Source organism: Carassius gibelio, chromosome A3 (genome assembly GCF_023724105.1).
Source record: "Carassius gibelio isolate Cgi1373 ecotype wild population from Czech Republic chromosome A3, carGib1.2-hapl.c, whole genome shotgun sequence".
Lineage (NCBI taxonomy): Eukaryota > Metazoa > Chordata > Actinopteri > Cypriniformes > Cyprinidae > Carassius > Carassius gibelio.
This window is the reverse complement of record NC_068373.1, coordinates 8,927,087-8,944,855: the sequence shown is the minus strand read 5'-3', so window position 1 is coordinate 8,944,855 and position 17,769 is coordinate 8,927,087. Positions and strand designations below refer to the sequence as shown.

At 38.6% G+C, this 17,769-nt stretch overlaps 1 protein-coding gene across 1 annotated transcript in view; it reads left to right on the top strand.

The window, feature by feature from the left end:
* Nucleotides 1–9,301, top strand: part of LOC127941447 (glutamate receptor ionotropic, NMDA 2C-like) — a 67,966-nt gene extending 58,665 nt beyond the window's left edge. Inside the window, exons 9-13 of the mRNA XM_052536490.1 lie at nucleotides 2,510–2,739; nucleotides 5,594–5,754; nucleotides 5,852–6,039; nucleotides 6,111–6,343; nucleotides 7,075–9,301. Of these exons, the coding sequence (XP_052392450.1) occupies nucleotides 2,510–2,739; nucleotides 5,594–5,754; nucleotides 5,852–6,039; nucleotides 6,111–6,343; nucleotides 7,075–8,664 (2,402 nt within the window). The 3' untranslated portion in view covers nucleotides 8,665–9,301. The remainder of the gene's footprint in view (nucleotides 1–2,509; nucleotides 2,740–5,593; nucleotides 5,755–5,851; nucleotides 6,040–6,110; nucleotides 6,344–7,074) is intronic.
* The last annotated feature ends 8,468 nt before the right edge of the window (nucleotides 9,302–17,769 follow it).

Sequence of the window (17,769 nt, the reverse complement as noted above, 5' to 3'; positions counted from 1 at the left end):
TATGCTTTTATAGCTCAGGTAAATTTATTGAGCTCTAATTTATGTTTACTTAAACTAATCTTGTTTTTGTTTCATGAATTCCTTGAGTCAATACAAATGAGATAACAGACATTTCAGTATAGATAAGAGTAAGAGATAGTTTGATTTTGGAGGAGCCTGATGAGAAAAGTTTGAGTTCATATTAAGAAATCTGACTTTTGATTGCAATGCAGACTTCGGAATATAAGCACAGTTTGAGATTCTTTTAAAGGTCCCGTTTTTCTTGCTTTTTTGAAGCTTTGATTGTGTTTACAATGTGCAATATGACGTGTTCATGTTTCGCGTGTAAAAAAAAAAAAACAGTATTTTCCACACAATTCACCTATCTGTATACCGCTGTTTTCACTGTCATAAAAACGTGCTGATGACTTCCTTGTTCTATGAAGTCCCTCCTTCAGAAATGCGTAACGAGTTCTGATTGGGACAGCGGTTCCTGTGTTGTGATTCGACAGCAGCTGAGCGCGCGCTGCCCTACTAGAAACGTGATTGTGCTAGTTTTGAGAAGCATGTGGGCAGGATTTGTTTTGAAAACCTGGCAATCCTGATCTGAACCATAGAAAGTATAAGAACGCGCGTGCTGGAGATGTACTTATAATCACAGGAGCGTTTTTACTGACGAGATGCGCATGAAAATCACATTTGATTTTTTTGCACAGCCCTAACATCTAGTTAACAAAGCTAAACAGCGTTGTCCTTTGTGTAATAAGTTACAGAAACTGTTAAACGCTCCAACTTAAATAATAAAATACACTTATCGGTTGTGGTCCATAAACAATGCCTTCTCCAGACAAAGAGGGAACTGCTCCATCTTTCAGGAATAATCTTTGTGCGAATCTGGCATTAAACCGATTGAGATTGAGGTAGCTGTCCTCAGCAAAATGTGCTGCACATAGTTTTACATGTGGATTATAATTTTCGGGAACCGAGTTAAACATAAATTGTAACCATTGATCAGTCCCTCCAGAAATATGCAGATTTTTTTGTGATTGTTGCGGGCAAAAATCCTTGATTTTGCAGCAGGTTTCTTAAAAAATGCGATGGAATATGTGGGATATTTTTGCAATCTTATGCGATGAAATTGCGGGAACTTGCAAAAACTGCGGTTTGATGAAAAGAGAAAAAAAGGTGACCCCCCCCCAACACCCTGTTCTCACTAGGCTACTACCTTACTGCAATGAGTAATTTCTTATGACTTCCTATGATAAGCAAGCATACTAAATCACAGAATATTTAAGTTCTCATTCTGTTTTATTTCAGACCTTAATTAACACATGGCCCAAACTTACAAAACATTCAAACAAGTTCTCTAGCTTTACAAAAGGAATATTCAACAACTTCTGTAAAAATGAATACAAATAAAATATACACACAAATATACAAATGCTGTTTTACAGGAATTGCAAAGTGCAATCTCTTACTGCAACGTAAATTATTTTACATACTACAAATATACTTACAACTGTAAGGTTTTGGTACTATTCTTCGCCATCCTCATCCTCATCCCTCTCTCAAAATAATTTGCCCCCACTGTCATGTAACACACCGGGTAACTGCTTCGCGCGGTCTTTTGTGCTTATTTTTGTTGGGGGATGAGAATGATTTGCATCCTTCACCCTGGTTTTACCGCGGGCTTCACAGATGATGTTCACGTCACGCAATTACGTCACTTCATAAGGTTCCCATTGGGAAATAATGGCGATTTACTTGTGTGAAGTAAACGCAACATTTTTCAACTTTCTGCTAAGATATATGTGACTTTTTTGCAACGAAAATTATTACTATTATGAAATCATGCTCCGCATATTTCGCTTCCTGAAATTGGGATTTTATGCGGCGAAAGTACGGCGTATTTGAAAAAATCTCACCACTGTGTAGGTGAAGCAACTGAGATATTAAGGAGATCGTATTTGTGATTTTTCTTTCCTATGGATTGTCGCTGTCTGTCCTATCCATCTGAAAAACCAAATACATATCTCACAGATACAAGATCTCTCAAAATACAACATATCTAATTTATGTCAATGACCTCGAAAATATTCAAAATAATGTCCTATTATCATTGCAATAAATAGTTATTATTATTCAGTAATTTTAATTAATTCTAAAAATAAATGTACGAATTTATAAAGAATACATTTTATTTGAGTGTTGATTATATTATCTAAAAGAAATAGCAGAATTTCATAGTTTGAACTTTTTAATAGTTTGATGTTAATTATTACCTTTGGTATTATAGTAATGTGCAGTAATAAGTTTCCGTGTATAATTTACAATATTAACAGAGATTTTTAAAACCTTTTTTATCCTTAATTGTTTATTATTATTATTATTATTATTGAATTTATTTAAAGAAAAAATATGTTAAGTTATGTTAAGGTATGTTAAGTAAACCACTGTTCAATAAAATAAATTAATTAATTAATTAACAACCAAGAGTGATGGCAACCAACTTAAATATTCTCCATTTCAGATCCAGGTGGACCGACGTTCACCATTGGGAAGTCGGTCTGGCTGCTGTGGGGGATCGTCTTCAACAACTCAGTGCCCATTGAAAACCCCAAAGGCACCACCAGTAAGATCATGGTGCTGGTGTGGGCTTTCTTTGCCGTGATCTTCCTGGCCAGCTACACAGCCAACCTGGCAGCCTTCATGATCCAGGAGCAGTACATTGACACTGTTTCTGGACTGAGTGACAAGAAGGTAAGAGCTGCCAGCATCTCTCTTAGCCAAATGGCCATTCCAGGGCACGAGTTTTTATCAAAGCTATCACTCTATGGAACTACAAGAGGGTTTTGTGCTGATTATATATATGTACATCGTGAATATGTACACTTTAATGATGAGAGCCTGTACTATATTACTCATTTGTGTTATTTTAATAAGACGTTTATGGACAATTTGTAGCATTAAAATGGTTTTAAATGCTGGCAACATGATAAACATTGTTAATCATGTATTGTAAACTGGGTTTTGGTAAAATAATCTAAGGATTTCATTGCTTTATCACGCTGAAATGTGTCTACTAATAAATTGCATGTTAACCTAAGCTGCCTAGTTAAGTGGTCATCCTATTTAGACAACTCTGTTACACTGTTTTATCGGTTGTGTAGGGACACAACAAGGTGAAGTGATTTACAATGATACTGAAAGCTGTTACAACTGGCGAGCTTCAGAGGGAAACTGTTAAAGAGCAATTTTGAAGACAAAGTGAGACTTCATGCCAAAAGACAGTGATTAAAGAGCCACCCAGGTTGACTACCAGGGAATTAGACACTGACAGCAAGGTGTTTTTGTGATGCATTTGGATTCAGGAGTGTGTCTGAGTGTGTCATTACACGAACAAAATGCCTGAAGGGCAAAATAGCCGGAAGGCAAGAATATCATGTAGAGATGACTTGCTTTCAAACAGCGCAAACTTTGATAGCTGCAGCTTAGGGCACTTGTTTTTGTAGCAAAATTTTTTTTTTATTCATACATTACATTGTTGGCTTAATTTTAGTGTAACAAACATAAAGATGATAAAATACAATTTTAATAAAAAAATGTACTAAGAAAATAAAAAGTAAAATACAACAGAAATATTTTTGAAAGTTCTTTAAGTAACAAAACAGAATTATTTTGCATTTTTATCTTAAAATCATGAAACAAACCAAACATGCTAAATTACGTCAAAGGCTTTTTATGTATATATATATATATATATATATATATATATATATATATATATATATATATATATATATATATATATATATATATACAGTACAGACCAAAAGTTGGGACACACCTTCTAATTCAAAGAGTTTTCTTTATTTTCATGACTATGAAAATTGTAGATCCACACTGAAGGCATCAGAACTATGAATTAACACATGTGGAATTATATATGGAATTATACACATAACAAAAAAGTGTGAAACAACTGAAAATATGTCATATAGTAGGTTCTTCAAAGTAGCACCTTTTGCTTTGATTACTGCTGTGCACACTCTTGGCATTCTCTTGATGAGCTTCAAGAGGTAGTCACCTGAAATGGTCTTCCAACAGTCTGGAAGGAGTTCCCTGAGAGATGCTTAGCACTTGTTGGCCCTTTTGCCTTCTGTCTGCGGTCCAGCTCACCCCTAAACCATCTCGATTGTGTTCAGGTCCAGTGACTGTGGAGGACAGGTCATCTGGCACAGCACCCCATCACTCTCCTTCTTGCTCAAATAGCCCTTGATGCCTTCAGTGTGACTCTACAATTCTCATAGTCATGAAAATAAAGAAAACTCTTTGAATGACAAGGTGTGTCCAAACTTTTGGTCTGTACTAATATATATATATATATATATATATATATATATATATATATATATACACACATATATATATATATATGCAATTCTCTGTTCTACATTAAATTTTTTTTACATTTTGCTGACACTTTTATCCAAAGCTACTTACAATTGCTATATATACGTCAGAGGTTGCACACCTCTGGAGCAACTAGGGTTTAAGTGTCTTGCTCAGGGACACATTGGTGTCTCACAGCAGATTCGAACCCAGGTCACTCACACCAAAGGCATGTGTCTTATCCACTGCGCCAACTCCACCCCATATGTTGTTGTGCCAACACCACCCCAACATTACTTTTTCTTAGTTAGGAGCAAACTTTTTGTGTGGTCAGGGCCACAGGACAGATGAAAGACAACACTTATGCTGTCTTCTTCCATCAGACGACAGTAAACACACTTCGAAGGACGCATTCACTGGCACTGGAGTCCGTCACATGCACTCAGCCGGAATACAATCACATCCACTCGTTCCTTCGAGACTGTTCTCCTTCATTCACACCAGCAAGGTTACCTACATTACAGCACAATGATTCATGGCTTGAGTTCTGAAGTGCTGTCTTAGTGTCTTCATTACATTTATTTGATATGACATTAACAGCAGTTAATGAACATGGCCGGAATCATGTAAAAACGAAACGATGAGAAATTTAGCAAGGGGAAAAGTAATATTGAAATTCCTCAGATGTTTGGTCAGGCAGCTGAGATAATTTCTCATCTTTCTGAGGACAATCTGAGGTTCAAATGTTAGAATTTAAACAGAGGTGCGAATGAATTGACAAAGAAGGGCTTGAGACAGAAAAGAGCATTGATGACCCAGAGGTTCAGTCCAAGTTTTATCACTGCAGCCCTTTCTTCATGAGGATTAATTTCAGTCATATTCTCATTTGGAATTAGATTGTATTTAATGTGGTATTTGCAGATACAGAATCGTGAGAATCCTTGGATGAGGGCAAAGATGAAGGCTGAACCTTGAATAAATTCCCATACAGAAATCCAGCTTAAAGAAAAATCAATCACACTTTCCAGCAGCGTAGCTTTCCCAGCCAAAAGTCATTACTGGCATATCTAGCAGTCCTGGAATCTATTAAAATGCATTAATCCTTAACCAAGGAACTCATCCAGGGATCTATTTTTTCCACTTCTTTAGCACACACTTGGACTGTACGTTGTTCACAAAGTTAAATTTAAACATGCTAACTTGTTAAAATGTTGCCTTTCAGTTCCAGAAACCACAAGACCAATATCCTCCATTCCGGTTTGGGACTGTGCCCAATGGCAGCACAGAACGAAACATAAGGAGCAATTATCCTGAAATGCATTCCCACATGGTTAAGTACAACCAGAAAGGTGTAGAGGATGCGCTCAACAGCCTCAAAACTGGGTGTGCTTACTTTCATTGTCTCTTGAATCTATAAACAAATCTGTCTGCAGTGTAATATCTTTTCTGCTGACATGTATAATTTCTCTACTACTAACAGGAAGCTGGACGCCTTCATATACGATGCAGCTGTGCTTAACTACATGGCTGGTAAAGATGAAGGGTGTAAACTGGTGACAATAGGTAGTGGGAAGGTATTTGCAACAACAGGCTATGGTATCGCCCTTCAGAAAGAATCTCGCTGGAAGCGTCCCATAGACCTAGCTCTTCTCCAGTTCCTTGCTGATGGTAACTTAAACTTACTTTCGTTAGAGGAGCTCTGATTCATAAGTCTGACGGAAATGTATTATGTGTTACAGGTGAAACGCAGAAGCTCCAGACAGTGTGGCTCACTGGTATCTGTCGTAACGAGAGGAAGGAGGTGATGAGCTCCAAGCTCGACATTGACAACATGGCCGGAGTGTTTTACATGCTTTTAGTGGCTATGGGTCTCAGCCTGCTGGTCTTTGCTTGGGAACATCTACTGTACTGGAAGCTACGGCATTCTATCCGCAAGTCTGAGCGCTTGGACTTCCTGCTGGCCATTAGCAGGGTAAAGTTTGTCATAAATACTCTGAAATTAAATTCACTTTTAATCTTTGGTGTCTGTTATGCTTAGAACAAGGTTACAAATCCATAATGTAAAGTAACTCATTTGCCATTTGTATTTTTCTCTTTTTAACCAAAGCAACTTGTAAGAAAATGCAGGTAGAAAATGAGAAATTTACAAAGAAGATGTAAATGTATCTTAGCAGAGAGAAATTGTGGTGAAATTGATGTTCAGGGGAACTCCAGGATGTGAATGAGCACAAAAAGTCAAGAGAAAAGCGGTTAAAATTAAATTAGGGTCTTAGGGTTATGGACATAGCTGCCAAAGTCCAATTTAAGCACATTCTTTAGCTTTACAAACTTAAAGACCTCATTTAAAGGTGGAATATTACTAATGCACAGGCAGTCACTTTTCTATCGAATAATTAGACACTTTCAGAGATAACTATGATTGCTGATAAATAGAGAATCTTATCAGTCACTGCCAGTTCTTGAGGTAATTAACCACCCGCAAAATTAGCTAATATAATTCTGATGTATTTCAAGTGGGTGTGACTTTAATTCATCTAGGTCACTGCAGCAAAATTACATCAATTGAATTTTGTGAGACCTTTGCCATTCATTACTATACTTTGTTTTCCAGTGTTTTAAGACCTTTTCCAGTCAAAACAATAGATACAGTAGCTTTTAAGCTTCAAAATGCCAGCCTCATTTTCCCTTATTTTTTCCCTGAAGGGAATCTACAGCTGCTTCAACGGTGTGGAGGACATGGACCGTAAAGGGAACATGCAGAGCCCAGATGTCACCACCAGTTACACTCAGGCCAACATGCTGAAGATGCTCCAAACCGCAAAGGACATTGTCTCATCTGCAAGAGTTGAAAACTCACTGGACAATGCTACAAAGACCATTGAGAACTGGAGTCGACGTGATCCAGAGTCAGCCAGACCTAGTCTTCCTACCTGCCTCATAGGGACGGACTTCAGCCACAGCCGCCTGCCCTGCATTGCCAGCGTTACAGACAACCACTCACCATACCCTCAAAACATGGACAGCACCACTCAGCACTTGTTGGAGAAGACTCACATGGGAACACGGCCTACCTCACTACGCTACACTCTTCCCGCACGTACCACCCACCACCACATCTATGAACGAACGCTACCCATATCTAGCCTCAGCAGTCCCCATATTGCCATGAGAGATCCACCACCTCCTACAGCCCCGAAACCCCACGTGTACCTTGACCAGTCCTATCACCACCCTACCTCTGGCTACGTCTCTTACCATGACTTTCAGGTACCAGATATCTTTGTGGAACACCAAGAACCTTTGGGAAGCCATAAACAATACATTGCAGGTCTGGGTCGCAAAAAGAGGTCCCACAGCTACGTAGCAGCATCTCCGGAAACTAGACGAAGGGACGACTATGATGTTCCCCAGTCTTGTCTGGCTGAGCTAAAAAGCAATCGCCTTGTGGAAAACCATTCCCATACCACACCCTGCATGAGAAGCCACTTCCAGAGACCCGGCTCTAGCTGCAAATCCTGCGCAAAGCTGTATCTAGAACCGGACATGGATGACGTTCCTCTTCTGGGGAAAGATAAAATGAACCGCCGCGCCTCTTTTCTCAGGGCCACGTGGGGTGGTGACAGGATCCGACAGCTGGATGAGAAGCCCTCCACCTCTGCATCCTCTACCAGTTGCATCAACATGCCCGATCTGTTCCCTCGAGTGGTGGTGACCAATCCCAAGCCTTCGAAGATGTACGGCAACACTGGTAACAGCCTTCGCTACAACATGGCAGTGGAGCCAGCCTATCTGGACCCAGCCCACATGGGCTCCTACCCGTATAAGCCACAGAAGTTCAAGTACTCAAAGTCCATCCGCCTTCCTTCATACCGGGAGGCGATTCTAAAGAATACGGCAGCCCTTCGGCGCTCCTCTTCCACACTAGTGCATGGACACTACTCAACATACCTGAACTCTTATACAGACCTCCCAGTGTATTTGGGTCCTCTACCACAGGGACCCACTCAATTCCATGAGCATTCCAAAGACACGTGCCACCTGTTTCCTTTCGCCAACCATTGCCCGGAAAATGCCGCCTTGGTTCCCCGTTTAGGCAGCAGGCATGTATTGTACCAGAGCACTGCAATTGGAGGCTATGAGGGGCCCAGGCGTTCAAACGATGAGTCGTTGCACACTGTACCGGTTGCTTCCGTGCGCAGGGACCGCAGGCAGGTTCTAGTGGCACGGAACGTACACAGTCCCTATGCCCCACGGCCCTGGGGTAGGGTATCTAGTCTGGAGTCAGAGGTTTGAAAACCTTTTAAGATAAACTTCTAAAGACAGTCTCCCCCAAACAGTGAGGGAGAAATGCTGGGAACTGCTAAATGAAGTCAAGCTAAAAAGATGAAGGTGGACTAGAGGTGGTGATCTCAGTGCAATAATACCCTCAGACAGCAGGGATGGGACGGGGGAATGTACAAGTGATTACTGTGGAGACTTGTTTCAGTATACTTTAAAAAAATAAAATAAAATAAGAGTTATAATTAACTGTTCTTAATCTATAATCTATTGATTGTAATTTAAACTGTTTTTAAATGCCATTACACCAGTTACACTGATCCTCTGCAAACATTTGGATGTAGCATGTTTTAAGGCAGCTTTAAAACCAAAAAGGTTTGAATTGTAAATCTGATTTTCATTTATGCCAGGGCATTTTAAATCTGGAGAACCACTGGAGAATTTATATAACACAGCTACACAAAACTGTCTTCCAATAATTTTCTAAATCCGGGGGTTTGAGAAAGCCATTAATTATCCAATTATGTCACTCCACCAATGTAATTCGGATCTGATTTCAAGAATGGTAAAGAATTGATTTGACATCCGTTGTTCCACAGCAATTTCACTGTTTAATAAATGATGGGATGGCATTGAGGCCAACTGAAAATGACTACTGTCTTTGTGTCTTCTGCAAAAGAAAAAACTAAATAGAGAGAAGACCGTTCATTAAAAAGCTGCATGGTTACATCATGTCTTATATTTTAATGCACTGAACCCAACAAGTCAAATGTAAGATCAGACATCATCTTGCACAAACAATCACCGAAAAGGCCTTGTGTTACAGACTTAAGGTGCTAATCAACTGTGAAATTGGAAATATTAAAATGATTTCTAGTAAAACAAAGAAAGATTAATGTCATCAGTGCTGAATGAGCCTGTGACATGCTTTTACAAATCCTCCCTAAAAAAGAACCTTTTAAAATAAAAACTAGTCTTCAAAATGTACAACTTTCTGAAATCTCATGCATTTTGCACCGTAATTAGTTGTTGGTTACTGTTATGCAATGCTATAGACCAGGGGTGCCCAACCCTGCTCCTGGCGATCGACTGTCCTGCAGAGTTCAGCTCCAGCCCTAATCAAACACACCTGAATCAGCTAATCAAGGTCTTCAAGATCACTTGAAAAGTCAACGACCAGGTGTGCTGAAGCATGTTGGAAATAAAATTTGCAGGACAGTGGGTCCCCAGGAACAGGGTTGAAGACCAATCCTATATAGACACTCTCCTTTAATTCTCTTGCTTCTTTAACGTTCTTAGGAATATAGAGTCTTAAAAATGGTATCTACAAAATGTTGCATGCGTACAGCCACATAAATGTATCCCAAGATTATATATGACCTAGAAAAAAGAATGTTTCATGAATACAATTTCACTCTCCATTCGCTACAAGTGCATTACTGTTCATACTTGCCAAATGGAAAAACCATTACATCTGCAGATTCTGCTGTAGGTCTCATATATCAGTGCAGGGAATGCATGGACTGCATTAAAAATGCATAAAATAACACAGTATGACATTAAACAGCGGTCTTTTATTTGCTGACCTCCTGTTTTGAAGCAGCCTGTGGTGCCTGTGAAGTCAACGCATGGTGAGTAGGTCAAATGCTGACTCAGCATGGAGGTTGCTTGCTCTATTAGAGCAGTTTAATCCCTCTCACCTTCCTATGTCTTTAAGATGTGACTTGGGTTGCTAACATTCATCTTTCCTGTTGAGCACCGTTGTGGTCTTACCCTTTCTAAGGACCCCAGGAGACTGGAAGGGCTCCAGGACTCCACCTGTGAAGTGTAAAGATCAGTATAATAATGGTTGGCTTATGGGCTGATTAGCCCTGGGGAATAGTATGTTTAATCACAGCAATTTAGGATGATGAACATCTGGGCATTGAGCCAATCATCAGGGACACAATACTGAGCTATATTGTCCAGCCACCTTCATTTAGTAGCCTTTAGATGGAACAAGATGGAAAAGTGACCACAAGGACCAGGCTCTTGAATCATGAGCAGTACTCCTTTAAGCAGTCCCAGGGGTTGGTGGGTTAGTGGAGAGAGAGAGATAGCACATGTAACAGTGTCATTCAAAGCTGCTGACAGAAGAAGCTTTTCATTAAGAGAGATTTGGTCTGTGAATGAGTGCTATTCATTTTGCCGGTCATTGTTATCAGAGCAACTTTATCCGCCAACTTCCCAATCACAAGATTTGTTGTCCCATCTCAAAAAGAGAATGCAGTTGAAATACAGAAACAATCTGAGGCTTATCCTCTCATCTCCACACTCTGATCTCCGATGGTGTTTGTCTGAGCCACAACATGAATAATTGGGCATTGGCAGACACTAGTCAGATGACTTTGGGGCTCATGAATGTACATGAGTGGGAGAGAAAGGCATGATGATAACTGGGACGTGATGGATGAATCTATTTCATCAGGGCTTGCACAGCACCTCTTATGGGTGGGGTTTCAGGGAAGAAAGAGCGTGGCTGAAGATCAGGAGGTTAAGGTTTTAACAATGACCTCTGAAGAAAACAAACAACATCAATATTGAAAGTCCTTCACTGCTTTGAGATTTATCAAAGCTTGATGACAGATCTGTTCTTCGGGCGATCAAGTTTTAAGCCTATATTAGCCATCATTTTTCATAACTGCACTGAGGTGAATAATGATTTCAAGAGGCCTTATTTAATTGTATGTAATGAGAAAGGTGGGATTGTTGACATGTCAGATCATACAATGTCATTAAGGCTGTGATCAATGAATGCTGAATTCTTTTAAACAAAATGAAACAAAAGAAAGATTTTCAAATTGTATGCGGATAACGAACTGCAAAAACAAAATAAACCAAAACAAGCTAAAAACTGTGGTTTTAATATATATATATATATATATATATATATATATATATATATATATATATATATATATATATATATATATATACACACACACACCCATCTCTCATCATGTTGCCCCAAATCAGACACTTTCATTGAAAATAAATGACTTGTGGTTGATTTATCTCTGCATATCACTGTCAGTGTAAACTTGCTTTGTTGTACTATACATGTTTCTAGACTTTAAAACACAAGCAGACCATATGAGCCAGACAGACACTACTGCATTAAAGCATCAGCAATCTGCTTGGCATCCACCCAGGATCCAACAGACCCCGGCTGCAGACTATAAGCACTGCCCTTTCCTTGTGCATTGGAATGAGCCTCGATTTTGTGGGCAGATGCCATGACATCTTGGGGAGCTCATCAGTGTGCACCATGAGTAGTGAGGTGGCACATGGTCAGTAAAGCTGGTGTCAATGCTGCGAGCGGGGCAGCGGCAGATTGCGGACCATGATGACATCTGATCTTCATCATCCATTACTTTATGGGCGTGCAGATGGGTCTGGCTCCCATTGGGAGGTCCCTCACTGCTGGTCACTCAAATGGACTCTCATGGGTGGTTAGAGATGAGCTGCTCGGATAATGGATAAAATTGCTCCACAGATTACAGCATGGTACTAACTTCATTCATTTTCTGAAGAAAATCTGAATGGTGCATGCATGTGAAAAATTTGCTATGCAGTTGATTAGTTCTGAGCAGTGTTAAATTAAACGTTTATGTTTTAGTCACAGTCCTTGTCTACCTTTTAAATTTTAGTAATGGCATCATGTCATATTCAGTCATTTTAGTCAATGATAAGTTTTAAAAAGATAGTTCAGCCAAAAGTGTAAATTCTGTCGTACTCACCCTCATGTCCTTCCAAACCCGTAAGACCTTTGTTCATCTTTGGAACAGAGATTAAGATATTTTTGATGAAATATGAGCACTTTCTAACCCTGCATAGACAGCAATGCAGCAACAGTGCAAAAAAAAGTACCTTATGAAGTCTGTCCCTGTTTTAGCACTAGATAAGGGTTTCAGTTTACTGCCTTTTTCACCTTTCAGTTTTTTTTAAATGATAGACTATAATCATATGTCAATCTATTTCATTTAATGTGTAGCATATTTGTTATTCTATATAAGTAATCTAGTTTCTGGTAGTCAATCCCTAAATGAATCAATTCTGTGATTCTGAGGCATCGAATCTGGGTTTTTGTGTTCATTACTTTGATTTCCGCACTAAACATCCCAAAAGAACCTTATACTATGGAATCCCTATGGCGAAAAATATGATTATTATTATTTTATTGGGGACAATTCTTTGCTTCTATGAATAGGCAAACTGCTAAACTGCTGTCCAATGAAGCAACACCCTGTCAGATAACCAACAGTTCCACCAATTAAGCCCTTGAAGCACTCCTTTTGATGTACTGGGTTTGATAGTGCTCTTCTGTCATCTAATCACATGTTAATTTTATGATACTCCTATATGCCAAGAGCTACACTCTCTGTCTCTCTCTCACACACACACACAGTTGATATTCTTCATACAGAGAACAGCTATGAAACAGCATTCCCTGCACATCCTAGCCCTGAATAAATTACCTCACACTCCATAAATTTTCCCAGATGTTAAGAGTCACCTTGAGAATAGCTCTCCGGATCCTATCAGTAGAGGAGGAGTGTGCGAGGAAAGAGAGAAAAATGGCTTGAGGCTTGAGAGAGGCAGGACAAGTCCAGTAGACAGCACCAAATGAAGAAAACAAATATTAGAACTGCATGCTAATGAAAAACATGTGTACACACATATTCATGAGCAAGCTGCCAATCTGACGCTTTCATTTGAAACAATTTTTTATTAAAAAAATGCATTAAATCGATAAAAATAAAATGCAGATGCTCAACCTCAATAAAAAAAAAAACCTTAATCTTTGGAAGAATATAATAGTAATAAAAAAAGTATTTAAAAAGTAAAAAATCTAAATGCACAGTGTATTCTTATGAAATCTGCAGTCAGGGTGGAAACTATCTATTAAATTCTTTCATCTGCCATTATAATCAAATCTCTTTGAATTACATTTATTTTTTTTCTCAGCATTAATTTACATTCATTTGATTAATTATTCTGCACATGTATATAAATTGATGACATAATCAAATGACCGCCCTACTTCATAATACATCAGTGGAGTCAGTGAGGTCAGAGCAAAGGAGCTTTTCTAATATATCCAAAAATGCCTTCTTCATTTCATGGCAACACACTGGTACTAATATATATCATGTCTTTCAGGGTTTGAACTTTCGGCTTATCAGCCCAGACCCTTAGCCAGTGACCTCTATGCAGGCTAGAGCAATATGGACTATAGAGGGTACATTTATAGGCAATATTCATATAATTTAAAGGAGCAGCTCACTCAAAAAAATAAATAAATAAAAAGAATTGACTCAATCCACAAGTCATTCTAAACCGGGATGACTTATTATGCATTATACATTGAAAGCATATATAGTGACCAGGGCTGTACCAAAAGCACAAGAAATGCCATAAAAGCACCAAAAAAGAAGTTTATGTACCTCATGTCCTGTATGTCAAAGTCAATATAATAACAAACTGAGATCCAAGTCATTCGTACACAAGGACATTCTTCTAAAATGTTTGTAATGTCCTAGACCTCCAATTTTAAATGGTCTCAGTGACGATTATATACAAAACAGTACGACACATTAAACAGATTGTAGCTATATCCCTCACAGCTTTGTTTTTAACAATGACAAATTAAACATGGAGTCTACTCTGATTAAAGTCTATATGGAGCTTCTTTTGAAGATCCCTGCTGAGGTCAGCCTCGATTGATTTCCATTTGCATAGCATAAGCATGAGATCTAATTACTGCCTGCTGTTATCATCTCTGAAGTCCATGCTCTTGGAGCTGAAAGCATCATAGGGTGGGTTCCTGGAAACCATTAGCAGAGGGTTACAGGAAACCCTAATGTCTTTATGTGGCACTGGTGCCTAACGCTGAAGCCACCAACTGTTTCAGGTCATGTGACGGAGCCTAAAGCCAGGCGGACGTCCAGCTGCTTTAGGCCACTGGGTTTAATCCCTTGAGCATGGCAGACCATGGACACATACATACTCTACATACATACATGAGGGTGGACATGTGTATCTTCTGTTGGACTGGGGTGGACTGTAGAGAACAAATGACAGAAATCTTCCTCCCTTTCGGCTTTCTGTTCCCTTTCTTCCAAGTGACACACCAATACCCCCGTTGTGATCATCTATCATTAACTGTTTCCAAGGTTGCCACTGAGAAGAATATCATGAGTTTCTATCGCTTCTGTTTCCTGATGAATTTCTCATTCCATGTCAACATTTGGTTTGTCATTGTGGATTGCATTAGGGTTATTCCTGTTATGCAGCGCTTTTTGAAATACTAATTTGATCAAAAATTGTAGGTTTAATATTTTATATATTTTAAGACATGTTCAGAACATGATAATGTAATGCACAGTGAAAATGTGTTCAAATTCAGATCTTTTAAGTTTCTGATTGGATGCAATTATTTAAGGATTCACCTCATTCCAACAAATCCCTTGCGACTGCTAACCATGTATGAAACGTTTAAGCAGTCAGTGATAAAGTGAGTAACAAACAGCCATTCATACATGCTTCATGAATTGTGGCTCCCAGTAATTATTACAGCAGAGAGAATATGAGGCCAGATCGTTTAAATATGCAATCATTAATTACACAGAGCTGTTAGGTACGTTTTGCTTAATTTACGACCTTTGAAATATTCAAGTGTAACGAATTTAATAAAAGGAAAGACAAATACCTGAAGTGGTTCCTGGTACTCTATGCCCACTAAAACTGACCTAAGAAACATTTTTTGTTAATATTTCAGTACACTTCTATTTAGTTTTTTTAGAGGAGCCAATGAATCTCTATTTTGAGTCGGTTATTTTTAATGATTTGACCAAATGCCTTTGCACAGTGGCCAAAATCAATTCGCCACATTTGAAACTTAGTGTTGTGTCATAAAAATGGGCACTAAAAGTTTTCCTATGTGAACATGCACATGTGAAGATTTGCCAATTTACCGCATTTTGCTGGTTTCACAGTTGTTGTTTTTTTATTTTATTTTTTTTTTCAAAGGAGTGATGCGTTCTGTAGATGCTGTACGTGCCAAGTTAAAAAGTAAAAATGCATCTTGTGATGGGTTCAATCTGCAACACCTACGCATTTAACCATCTCAAAGTTGAACCGATTGCTTTGGTGGGTTTTTGCTAACAATTTCTCCAGAGAAGCACACCCTTAGGCCCGGCTTTATATAAGCTACTTCTTTACTCTGTCAGGTTTCAGTGCATGTCCTCAGATGAAAACCTGCTGAACACCTGCAGTGGTCCAACACACTCCTCCTGACTCCCATCAGTTTCACTTAGTGAACCTTTGCATGTCTTTATTTCACTCACCTTCATCAAAACTGAGCATACACGCATATCTGATCCTATTAGTCATTGATTTCTCTCGCAAGGCCAAACACAGCTGATGATGCTCGGAGGAGAAATGGCAACATTAATCTACTGTAATACACAGACCTATAGTTCCACTTCACAAAGTTTACAAGCAGCAGTGGCTGGCCTAGGGGTCGTAAAGTTTTTTTTGTAATTTAGGGGAATAAAACTGAATTTAGTGGCAAAGGGGTCCAGCAAATTCATGCTTAAACCATTATTACCTTTCAGTAATACTTCTGGATACATTTACTATTGCTCAAAGTTACAGTTAGGGAATCAAACCCCTCAACAAAGAACTGAATGTTCATTTAAACCTACCTGGTTGTTAATAACGCACTCAAAACATTTACACTACAATTATTTACACATTATTTATGGAACATTTTTTCTGAAACATTTTAGGTGGACGTTCATCTAAGATGGTTAAGAGATGGTCAAAAGTAACGATCCCATAATGTGTGCAAAATAAAAAAAATTGGAACAATCTCCTTAATGTTGTCTTTAATGTTCACATAAACAAGAAAAACTTTTTTTTTTATAATTTTTTTTAATGCTAGGAGAACATTCAAAAATATGATGTTCATAACTTTATGGGAATGTCAGAAAATTTTTCTTAGAACATATTTTTGTTAGCTGGGATCATACCTCAAATTTATATACATATAAATACGTAACAAATTGCAACATATCCAAACAGGCCACATCGCTTCCCCGACATAAACCGTATAATTATTTATTCTATTTAAGATTCAGTTTCAGCCTCCTGGACATGGTGGCATCGTAATAAAGAGGCGCTCACCTGAAGGAGGTGACCTGTGCTAAGAAGGACAACCATTCATTTTCTTGCCTTCTGGCATGATGTGAGATGAGAAGAGAGAAATCCCATTGTTTGTACTCTGGGATCAACGTGACTCCCTCTTATTGGTGTTCCACCTTTGTGCCAGGATCTGAAATGGACTAATAAAAGACGACAATGCACACAGAGAGAGAGAAGAGGAGAGAGCGGTAAGGACGGTAGAAATATGATTGGAATGAAAGGTGGGAAGGTAAGGAAGGAGCTAAAACAGGGCAAAAAGTGATTACTGGACATTTAAGAGGTCTGGGGCTTTATGTGAGTGAAAACTGCTGTTCTCATTGAGAGAAAGCTCCATTATGGCATTCATTCCTCCCCATCACTGCTAAATGATCAGACACAAATCTCCAATCCTTCCCTCATACCAGTCATTGCCACATTTGGCCTTCATCAGAAGAAACACATTTTTCCTCCTTTCACACCATAATTCATAGTCTATAGCACTTTCCAATAATTTTTTTTTTTTTTTTTTTTTTTTTTTCTAAAATCAAATTACCCATCTGTAACAGGATTCTAGTAATCCTGAAGACCTTGGTGAGCTTGTTCAGGTGTATTTGATTAGGGTTGGAGCTAAACTCTGCAGGAAAGTGGACCTTGAGGGTCAGAGTCAAAAAAAACAACAAAAACACTGATTTAACCTAAATGAATTAACTTTGATGTTTTTTTTAAAGACACAAATGATGCCCCTTTTTACAAGATGTAACATTAGTCTCAGGTGTCCCCAGAATGTGTATGTGAAATTTCAGCTCAAAATAACCCACAGATTACACCATTCTGAATATTTCCATTTTGAGTGGAAGAAAAAAACTATGTTTGCATGCATGTATCTTTAAATGC